Below are 11,249 nucleotides of genomic sequence, written 5' to 3'. Positions count from 1 at the left end.
CATTCAAGGAATGAGAGCCTCACCTCCTTAGTCAGGCGCAGGGACAGGGCGCGGGGCTCCGGCTGAGGTCACTCACTGCCCCAGCCCCAGGTCCCGCTCCGCTCACCAGCGCTGGGATACACAGGCCTCCACCTCCTCATCTGTGAAATGGGATGAGACTGGTATTGAGCTCAGGAAGATGCTGAGGGCTGTGCACAGAGGACACTCGGGCTCCGGTTCGCTGCACAGAAAGCTCAGGAAAACTCTGGTGGCCCCCAGCACCGGGCACCATCGCCCTCAGCGCCGACTCGGGCCCAGGCAGTGACCACTCTGTCCTCCCCATCCCGCGGCCACGGGCCACATCAAACCCCGCTGCACTGCACGGCGACATGCTCAAAGAGCAGTGCCACGCCTGGGCTCCATTTCCTCAGTTCAAATCACGGGCCCCTGAAGAAAAGGAGTTAAGCTTCCGTATTCTGGAGCCTGTTCACAAAACGGTAAATGCTTCCCCACATTCAAAATTTATGTCCTCCTTCTTTGGAAATAAATTTGCAGAGAGCTTCCCATTGTTCTTTACTTGTTGCACTGACTCATTTTGTAATCAGAGTTCCCTCGTGTGAAATGCTGAAGTATAGTAATTTGAAAGTGGCAGTGACAGGCACACAGATCGCTGGGCAAGCAAAATGATTGTTTAGGAGACAGATATGAAGGCTGAGTTTGGATGTTTTTAATGTGAAAAAAACTGGGAAGGATGAACAACAAGAATAAATTTTGTACAAGACCTACTGTCTAATCAGTAAATTCTGCATAATTTACAAAGATGCTCTTCAGGCGTCCACAAGGAGAAAAAGGTGAAGATTCCATCACAATGTTGCTATGGCAGCAATGTCGCTATGGCAGCAAAGCATCGTGGACGAACCATAGAAGCATCCTTTATCTATCTGGCAAATACATAAGTAAAACAGTGGAATTTTATGGAGTATCTGAGATAATGCACTGTTTATATGCCATATTAAAATAGTTCTAAAAGCATTGTAAGTCAGTAAACGTTAGAACGTTAACATAGTAAGTCAGTGAATGTTGAAATTTCTATGGCACACACACATACACACCTCCCTATATTTCCAAGGAAATACATATATAAGTAAATATGCATGTGAGATAGGGGGCGGGCGTGGACACCAGAGAAGAGCAATTACTGCAATATAAAGAAAGTCCCTCAACAAAGCCATGATGATTGTTTAAGCGGGGCTGCTGTTCCCAGCTCAGTCCTGTCAGCCTAAAACCCGAAGCGATAAGAAACAGTGCTGGGCTACAACAGGCTGATCGCTTGCCCGTTTTTCATCCCTTTAGAAGCCCCGCTGAACGGAACTGCATGCAGATCAGGAGAAGCTGCAACTGTAGAAACAAAATAATAAAAAACGGCGGCGTGCACGTCAGTAAGGAGACGCGCCCGTCCCTCCGGGTGGGACACGGAGAAAGGAGACCTCCGCGCACCGTGGGTGCGGAGGGACACGGTGCCGTCGCCGTGGGCAACCGTAGGAGGGCCTCAAAAGCAAAGAGGGCCCGGAACGCCACTCCTGGGTGTTGACACGAAAGAAAAGGAACTCTAATTCTGAGAGGTGTCCGCGCTCCAGTGCTCTTCACAGCATCGCTTACAACAGCAACCTAAATGCCCGTCTACAGAGGAGCCGGTAGAGACCACGTATGTGTCTGTCAGAATATCAGCGGTGGACTCCACTCGGCCGTAAAGAAGAGGGGAACCTCGCCGTTTGCAGCAGCGCTGATGGGCATGCGGGGCGTGTCACCGAGAGAATAAGGCAGGCAGAGAAAGACAGTCATGTTGTTTTCACTGTTCTGTGGACTTGCCAGAGGGACAAAGGAGGGACAGGGGATGAGTGACGAAGGTGGAGAGGATTAGGAGGGACAGAGTCCAGTTATAAAATAGGTCATGGGGAGGTACCACGCAGCGCAGGGAAGATAGTCAATAGTGTGATAACTCAGGTGACATGTGGTGACTGGACCTATCGTGGCGATCAATTCATGACGTAAATAAATGTCGCATCTCTTTGCTGTACATCTGAAACTAATATAATATTGTATGTTGACTGTATTTCAAGAAAAAATGAAAAAGATGCTAAAAATTTAAATCGGAGAGCAAAACAGCTGGTATATATGACACATTTTATGACAGTAAATTTTTTGAAAAACTATTGTATTTTCATCCAAAGGACTTCTGAAATAAAAATAAATCTACTGTCACGGTCATTTTGAAAAAAAGAGGGAATTGCATCTTCTAAACCTCGAAATGTCCTGTTGAAAATGTGTGTCTTCCGGGGTCGATACTGAGGGGTTTCAGCCGGAACCACTGGGCTTGATGCCCTCTCGGCCCCGGGGACAGGGGACAGAGGACCTGGGCAAGCCGCCTGCCTCCCTCTTCTCTGTCACCTCCCTTTGTCATGGTTTTCATAGCGTGTGAGATGAGTGCAATTGTGCGGTAGTTTGAGCATTCTTTGGCATTGCCTTTCTTTAGGATTGGAGTGAAAACTGACCATTTCCAGGCCCGTGGGCACTGCTGAGTTTTCCAAATTTGCTGGCATATTGAGTGCAGCACTTTCACAGCATCATTTTTTAGGATTTGAAGTAGTTCAACTGGGATTCCATCACCTCCACTAGCTTTGTTCATAGTGATGCTTCCTGAGGCCCACTTGACTTCACATTCCAGGATGTCTGGCTCTAGTCCAGTGATCACACCATCATGGTTATCTGGGTCATGAAGATCTTTGTAGCGGCCACTGGAGAGGGGCGCGGCAGGGGCGGAGAGGGGAGCAGAATGCATTTCCTGCATCCCACGCTCACTGCCAAGTGACACCAAACCCCGAGCTTCTGCTCAGGCTTCCTGCACCGTGTTCTGCGCACCAGAGCCTATGATCCGTGTTACCGCCGTGGTTCTCCCGTGTAGCACGAGCCTCACACCTGACACGAGCCCAGTGAATATCTTTGAATAAATAATGAAGGAGATAAATGAATGCTCACCTTATTAAATTAGGAAACAGAAGAATCTCATATACTTGGTTGTAGCTGGATGTTTTACTAAAGCACTTTCTTGTAACAGAAAATCTGTAGCATGCAAGCAATTTTCTGCAAGAAGTAAATACATCAGAAATTCAAACTTTTAAAAATGTATATGCTTTGTACATTTATAATGTACTTTTCAAGAAAAAAAGAAAGTATTAAATGAGAAATTAGCCTCATAATTATTTTTATCACAGCACAAGTTGAGGAGAATAATATACCATGTTGCTCAAATTTCTATTCATCTCACTTAAGTCTGTGAAAATCAAAGTATCTTTGTGTTCAGAAACTAATCCTCTTCTCAGAGCCTCCGCACACTTCTGTAGCTGAAAACAAGGTTTGTACTTTATGAGTCAAAACTCGTTGTATTCATAGTTTACTTCTATTTGGAGACTATTCTAAAAATTCAGGTACATATTTGGATACTCTAGTACCTACTGTATATTTAAATATCTTCTCCAAATATTCTTACTCAGGTGAGGATATGGTGACATGACCAGTTTACAGTTCACTCATTCATTCTCCAGAATACTTGACACGTATGTTCATAACCCGATTTGGGAAGGACATTTTTATTATGTGAGCAATAAAATGTCTGGAATCCATCAAGCAAGAGAGGCGGTGGCCTTATTATGCCAGCCATCCACTGGACGCTGAGCTCCCTGAGGGCCCAGTGGTCTCGCATGAGTCACAGCCCTGGTGTCTCCTAAGGCATCAAGACATCATTCAAGAATCAATTCTTGTTCAACGGGTGAAAGATTGAGAAAAATATTGAGTAGTAAAAGTGGTGAAAGATACAAGTATTTACATACAGTTATAGGCCCTCACTGATCACCCATCTAAACCCATTCTTGATTTAAAAGCCCTCTACTGTCCGGCAGCTACACAGCCTGGCCAGTTTCTGAATCCTCTGAGCATTGCTGATTCTCAAGGGGCCCCAAAAGCCGCGTTCCTCCGGGAGAGCCCTGCAGGGACCACCCCTCCACTGCTGTGGGACCTTCTCTCCTTTGCCTTCTTGCTTTCTTTCTGTCTTCCTTCTTTCCTTCCTTCCCTTTCTCTCTTTTTCCTTCTCTCTTTCTTTTTCTGCCCTCTGCTCTTTCACTTAAGAGAATGCCCTCAAAGTTCATCCATGTGGTTGCAAGTGGCAAGATGCATTCTTTCTTGTGGCTGAATAACATTCATTATCTGTACATATAATATACATGCATATGCGTGTACATGGCATATGTGCATATATCATGCGTCTGACACATGCCTCAGTACACGCATGCACAAAGGCACTCACACTCCGCAGCTTCTTTATCCCTCCACCCACAGCTGGACACTTGAGTTGCTTCCACGTCTTGGCTGTTGAGGATAATGTTGCAATAGACAAGGGAGTGCAGATACCTTCAATGTCCTGTTTTTATCTCCTTCAGTTATACACCCAGGAGGATTGCTGGGAATAGTAATAACTCTATTTATTTCTTGAGGTACGCCCATGCTGCTTTCTCCATCTGCCTGTAGCAGGACACTAGGTGGTGTTTTTAAACTGTATCTGCTACACAAGAAGTGCATTTGCATGTGCCATAATTTCTTGGTGTTATCTAACCTAGAAATTCACTAAAGAGTAAAAGAAAATCTATTAGTCATTTAAGAAAAACAGTATCACTTATGATCATTACCATATTTCTGTTTCACTATGTCTAAAACTCACAAGAACTACAGAGTAGGGCAGTCTTCGGATAATAAATGTTGCTGCTCAATTCATATTGTTTTGGAATTTGTTGATATTTGTGTGCTAAGAAGTTGAACCAGTCCATCCTAAAGGAAATCACTCCTGAATGATCATTGGAAGGATGGATATTGAAGCTGAAACTTCAACACTTTGGCCACCTGATGCAAAGACATACTGTATGTGTTCCAAGTCACTTCAGTCGTGTCTGACTCTGCGGCCCCATGGACTGCAGCCCGCCAGGCTCCTCTGTCCATAGGGATTCTCCAGGCAAGAATACTGGAGTGGGTTGCCAGTTCCTTCTCCACACATACTGTACGGTCTCACTTAAATACTGAACCTGAAAAAAGCCAAACTCAGAGAAACAGAGTAAATCGGTAGATACCAAGGTGCAGCAGGGAAAAGCCAATTCTGACTCCACGTTGGAACTGTTTCTTTGATTTGCTTTCTGTTGCTTTTGTTATTATAATCACACATAATCGCCTGCCTCGGAGAACCCTGTCCCTCTGCCCGACTGTTAAGCTGCCTTTGCTCAGAACCTGGTCCACCTGTGGATGGCAGGCAGGAAGAAATTAACTAGCTCCTCCCTGAGGCTTGCCATTCTAGGAGATATTTGCAAGGTTAATGGCCTTTTTCTTTGTTTCCTCACCTCCCCACTCTGATCTAAAGAAGAACCTGGCATCCAGACCCCAGTAAGAGAGTTATTTTGAGATTTTCATCAGCCATCCTTTCCTCCACACCTCATCTCCAACTCATTGGCTTGTCCTGCAGGGAGCAGAGCAAGATTGGACTCTGTAGGTAACAAGGGGCTTGGGACTTGGAGGGTTGCAAAGATGTTGATCAGAGGGTACAAACTGTTCAGTTACAAGAAGAATAAATTCTGGGGACCTAATGTACAGCATGGAGACTATCGCTACCAAGACTGTATTATATACTTGAAAGTTACTAAGAGAGAAGATTATGAACGTTCTTACTCTAAAAAGAAATGGTAGTTATGTGACCTTAGCTAGGCTAGGATGGTAATCACCTTGCATTGTAAGTGTAGATTTACAAATAAGTGTAGTTTACAAATAAACACTTGTACACCTTAAGCTTGCACAATGTTATCCATCCTCTGGCAAAAGGATAAGGGGCCTGCAGAGGATGGAACTGTTAGATAACATCACCTACTGGATGGACACGAATTTGAGTCACTTCCAGAAGATAGTGGAGGACAGAGGAGACTGGCTTGCTGCGGTCCAGTGCGGTCACAAGGAGTTGGACGCGACTTAGCGACTGAACAGCAGCTATCAATCACTTCCCAATAAAGCTGGGAAAGGCAGCAGTCACACTGAGCAGTCTCTCTGACTGCCCAATCTCCTCTTGTCCACCCTGCCTGGGGCTTTCTCTTTGCAGAGACAGGTCACATGGTCCCCGTCTGGACTTTCCCCTCTCCCGCCTCCAAGGACCCTGGGCGGCTTCCCCAGGTGAAAGCCTGCGCGCACCTGTGCCGAGTAAGTGTCGTGCCCGGCAGACAGGGATTGGAAAGCCTGGCAGATACCTGCATGCTGCTTTTAAAAGGCTGGTCGCTTGTGCGGGGGGTGGGGGGGGGGGTTTCCTGAGATTATCCCAAACTGTCATTTGCGTTTGAATGAGGATGACTTGAGTCTGCGTAAGCCAGTACTGCCCAGATGAGCAAGGGGACCGCCGACCAGCCGGTGCCTGCCCGAGTCCTCACTGCCCGGCAGCGCGAGGTGGGCATCCCCAAGCCCAGTGCCCGGGGCGCCCGGGGTCTCAGGTCCGCGCTGCCTCCGGGAGGAACCGAGTCGATCGTGCGGTTCGGGGCGCGGCGCCGGGTGAGGCTCCCGCGCTCTTTCCTTTTCTGGACAGTCCCCGGGGCCCGACGTAGGCTCCGGATGCTGGGAAGACCACAGCGGAGGGATGCCAGGGACGCGGAAGGCTTCGGGCTGCGACCACCCGAAGGCGGGGAAGTCCTGGGAGGCGGGAGGGGACTCCCCCCGTCAGATCCTCTGGGGAGCAGGGGTGGGGAGGGGGCGCAGGCTGGGAGGAGCGCTAGACCCTGGGGCGGGTGTCCGCAGCCCCCAGACACCACCACCACCTCCCCCGGGGCGCGCGCCCCCCGCGCCTCGGCCGCCGCGCGCCCCTCCTCCCCGGGGCGGGCCCGGGGCGGTGCTCGTGGGAGGAGCTCGGCGCCCCCACCCACTGCCCGCCGAGCCCGAGCCAATCCTGAGCGCCGCCCGCGCCGACTGGGCTCGGACGCGGCGCCCGGGTCCCTGGGAGGCTGGCGTGGGGCCGGGAGCGCGGGCCCGCCGAGCCGGCGGCGATGAGCGCCGAGGGACCCCCGCCCCCGGCTGCCCGCCGCGGGCGCCCGGGCCGCCTGCAGGTGAGTGCGCGCCCCTCCTTCCCCGCGGCCCGCCTTGGCTCCGCGGCCCCTTCCTTCCCCGAGCCCCCTCCTCGCGGCGCTCTTCCCCTCTGCGCCTCCTTCCTCGCGCCCGGGTCCCTGCCGGCGTCCCTTCTCTGCGCGCTGTCTCCCTCCTTCCCTGCGCCCCCTTCTCACCTGGCTTCCCCGCGCCTTCTGGCGCCTCCGTCCCTCCTGCGTCCCCGTCCCCAAGCCCCCGGCCGGGGACCCTCCGCCGTCCCACCCCAGCACCCCAGACGGAAACTCGTGGGGTCTGCCTGTTCCCGAGTTGAGGGCTGGAAGGCGCGGGGACTCGTGGCCCCAGTGAAGCAGGTTTTCCGGGACTGGGGGCTCTGGGTTCGTCCCTCCTGTTCCTGCGAGCGGCTCCTGGGCTTGGGGGTTCAGGGCCGCGGAGCCCCCTGAACCCACGAGGCGGGAGCCTCCCCGAGCTCAGCTCGGTCTTGGGGGGCCTGTGTCCGGTGCTGTCCCTACCCCGGCCGGGAGCCCCGCTACTTTGGGGTTAGCCCAGCCCTGGTGTTGGATCATGATACCAGTTCGGGGTGCGTGTGTGCGTGACTTCTCTTCTCAGTCCTGCCTCAAACGGTCCCCCAGCTCTTACTTTTCAATCTCTGCATTGTTGCGGGGAAGCAGCAGTGTGCCCCAAAGAAAAACGATAAGTTCTGGAAGAGCCTTGGAGTCGCCCCCAGCCTCGCAGAGTGTCTGGGAGCCGTCTGAGGACAGGGGCCCAGGAGAAGCGGGACCGCCTCCAGTGGGGTCCTTCCCCACAGACGCCCCAAGCCCAGGAGAGGCAGGAGACACCCGCTGGACTCAGCTGCCTTCTTAGGGTAACTGAGCTGTGTTTCCAGCGACTGTGGTTTGAAGGCTTTTATAAATCCTCCTGTGTGGACATGTTTCTAAACTAGGGCAGTATTAAGGACTGTGTGGTTTTCCTTAAATATGTGTAGAAATAGTTGCCTCCCCCAGCAAGTTTTCAGTGAAGTTTCGGGTAAAGCTCCCTGTTGATTGTTTGAAGTACTCTGTCACAGAGGAGATTTGCAGCTGTTACAGATGGAAATTAAACTGGGAAGAGGTGCTGGAAGTGAACTGCGTCCTTAAGAAGGGGAGGCTGGGGGTTCTGTCCCCCATGGGGTGACAGACATGCCCTCGGTCAGGAGCTGAGGGGCTTTCCCAGGGTCCCGTCTACAGCCACTGTGATTACAGTTCAGGAACCAAGTGGATTTGTCCTGCTGCATAATTCACCTCCTAGAAGAGTTATTGGCAGCAACTTCAGCTTTTAAAAAATATGTCAATGGCGGATCCTCAAACAAACAGTCTGTGGAGTGCTAAGTGCTGGCTCCTTAGGCACTAAATCTGGGGCTCAGACAAGGGTTGCACGCTGTTTGCCAAGCTGTGATGCTGTGATGACTGCTTCCTTTGTAGTCAGAGTCTCGAGGACGTGATGCCCCGCACCTCTTGCTGCCCGGGGTTCCATCAGCACCCGAGGACGCGGGCTGGAAGAGGAACTCGGAGCTGCAAGACCAGGGATGCTGTCTCTGGTGTGGCGTCACGGGTCCCCAGGCGTGCTGGGTGCTGAGTGCTCGGGCCCACAGCAGGCTCAGGGCTCATTTATTCATTAATCAAATGAGTCTGTTACGTGTTCTCCCTACACATGTCTTTTCCAACAGGAACGTTCAGCGCACACAGCCATGGATGGAGCCTGCCTTGGCACTAAATGTCTTTGCACTGTTGGCCTCTAATGGCCATTGGTTTTCCCTTGAATCCCTGGCGTCTGGACAGCCATGCGGATTTGCTGTATTTCCTATCAGTAACTATCCATGACATCACTGAATGTGCCTAGTTACTTACATTTCAGTTAAGAAGGAGAACTTAGTGCTTCTAATTAGACAGTGATGACATTTAGGAAAGTTGTTTTCAACCCATTATAATTCTAGCTGTAAACATCTTGTTTTTTTAAATCAGCAAAACAACATGTTCTTTCTGATTGCTGCTTTGAATCATGAGAACTTGGCCTCGCTTGAGTGTCCCTTGCTCAGGATTGGAGCGTCTGTGTCCCTTGCATTAGACCTGCTCCCTGGCGCACACGTTCCCTGAGTCAAGACCTGGTTTACCTGCCTCCCCGACCCCGCCGTGTGGATAAACCCCGCGGGAGAGATCCACCAGTGTGCCCGCTTTCGCGTTCGGACACTGGCTGGTTTGTGCTGAACGCACATTTCGGTTTTTAATGCACGCTGCTGCTCCAGTGGAGGCTTCCGCTCGCGGACTGGGAGCGCCAGTCAGGTGTGGATCTCAGAGTGAGCGTGCTGACTGGAAGTGAGAGCCTGTCAGGTCATGAGAAGTGTGTGTCTGGTAACGTCGCCACTTCCTCGTCTAGTTAGGGAGCTGGGTCACCCGGGACACGCGGGGAGTGGGGAATCCCCCCGGGTAGCCCGGTAACCTGGGGGAGGCTGTCCTTGTGCTTCATGCTCATCACGTGTCTCTCGTCCCAGCTGACTCATCTTTGAGATAGGCGTGAAACTTCTGATGGTGTCTGTGACGTCATAAGCAAGACGGACATCTTTAAAAATGGGGAATTACCTGGTTTTTTCAGGAGGTATGTGAACATTTTAACAAGATACAAGTTTAAAAAAGTATGCTTATTTATTGAAACTATCTGATGTAAAAATATGCCATATTTCACCAGACAAAGTATGAGGAACAGTGACCTTTTATATCTGCATGTCTGTATGGCTGCATAAGCATAAATATGGCTTTTAAAGTTTCAGCAGTAGCCCCCACGTCCCATAATGTCCCAGGAGACGTGCAGGAGGCAAGGCTGACGGCAGAGCTCCACAGATTGAATTCCAGGGAAGAGTGGCAGGTGGAGACACTGAGCTGCTTTATCCTCCAGACAGAGGGAGGGGAGTCAGTCAGTGGGCTCACAGTCGGTTCCCTGTCTGTGACTGGGCACCCTGGCTGCAGAATCAGGATGGCCGTGCGTGTCCTGGAGGCTCGCCTGTCACCACGGGAAGCACATGGCATCAGGCGCGTGGGGTCCTCTCTGCACCCAGGGCCCTGTATTGGCCGCACAGAGCAGACACTCCCCCTGAGCTCATGGACGTGGGCAGTGGGTGGCCCCAGCAGGATGGGAACTGGGGACCATGTGTCCCCTGCCACCTCCACCACCACCCGAAGAACCTGCGGTTTGAGTTCTGTCGTGGTCCGGGCACGGGTTGGAAAAGAATTTCCAGACGTGAGACAGAATGAGAGGGAAATAAAGTTAATTAGAGTGGGAGACGCTGTTAGAGCAGTGGGCCAGCTGGAGGGAGAGCCGACATTGGACAGGGTCCTCAGTCCACTTTTATACCCAGGGTACAAGGCGTGGGACGGGGTCTTGCGAGTCACTTGCTGATTGGATGAGGCATGTGTACTGGGCGGGGGAAGGATAGGGCAAGTACCTTCTCCCTGTGGCGTAGGAGGGGAGACAGGTTATACTGTTCCTCTAATAGTTACAACATGGGGGCCAGAAGGACAATAAGGGTCTGGTTTTTTCGTCCCTGCATTCCAAGACCCTCCTTGGTTTTATCTGCGCTTTGGCCCATGGGTCACCACAGGTTCTAAGAGTCCTTTGAGATCTGATTCCAGCATCCTCAGAAACTTACCAGTTAGAATCTACATGCATTTTTTGAGATGAACCAAGGCAGGTTAAAGAAATACTTCTGGAGGAAAAATACAAGAGGATTTCATGGAAAAATGCATTTGCATTTAAACTGGCTTGTGCTTTTTCTTATTTCCCGCTGGTTACTGTTGTCACTCAGATTGCGGGCTTGGTGAGGGCTGGGCTTGTTCTCACTAAACACTCGAGGTCACCTTCCCCCAGGCCAGCCGAGGTGCCCTCTATTCTGTGCTGAGCACCAGCCTCTGCACCCTGGAGCCCTGCTTCCCCACCCCTCGCCTTTCTCTTTGATGCTGTTGAAAAGTGTGGTGAAGACTATGATGTTGTGTTTTTCAGTTAAGATTATTGGTGAAACCGTTTCTGTTTTCTACGGAAGCTATAGTTCTACATCCTGTGCTGCTGCTGCTGCT

The 11,249-nt window shown here is 51.1% G+C and overlaps 1 protein-coding gene across 1 annotated transcript in view; it reads left to right on the top strand.

Moving 5' to 3' along the window:
* The first annotated feature begins 6,575 nt into the window (after positions 1 to 6,575).
* The window catches only part of SNTG2 (syntrophin gamma 2), a 119,394-nt gene continuing 114,720 nt past the window's right edge, over positions 6,576 to 11,249 (top strand). The window contains exon 1 of the mRNA XM_061426777.1: positions 6,576 to 7,151. Within this exon, the coding sequence (XP_061282761.1) occupies positions 7,092 to 7,151 (60 nt within the window). The 5' untranslated portion in view covers positions 6,576 to 7,091. The remainder of the gene's footprint in view (positions 7,152 to 11,249) is intronic.

The sequence above is a fragment of the Bos javanicus genome, chromosome 8 (assembly GCF_032452875.1).
Source record: "Bos javanicus breed banteng chromosome 8, ARS-OSU_banteng_1.0, whole genome shotgun sequence".
NCBI lineage: Eukaryota > Metazoa > Chordata > Mammalia > Artiodactyla > Bovidae > Bos > Bos javanicus.
Note: the sequence above shows the minus strand (reverse complement) of the source record. Positions and strands in the feature narration are given on the sequence as shown.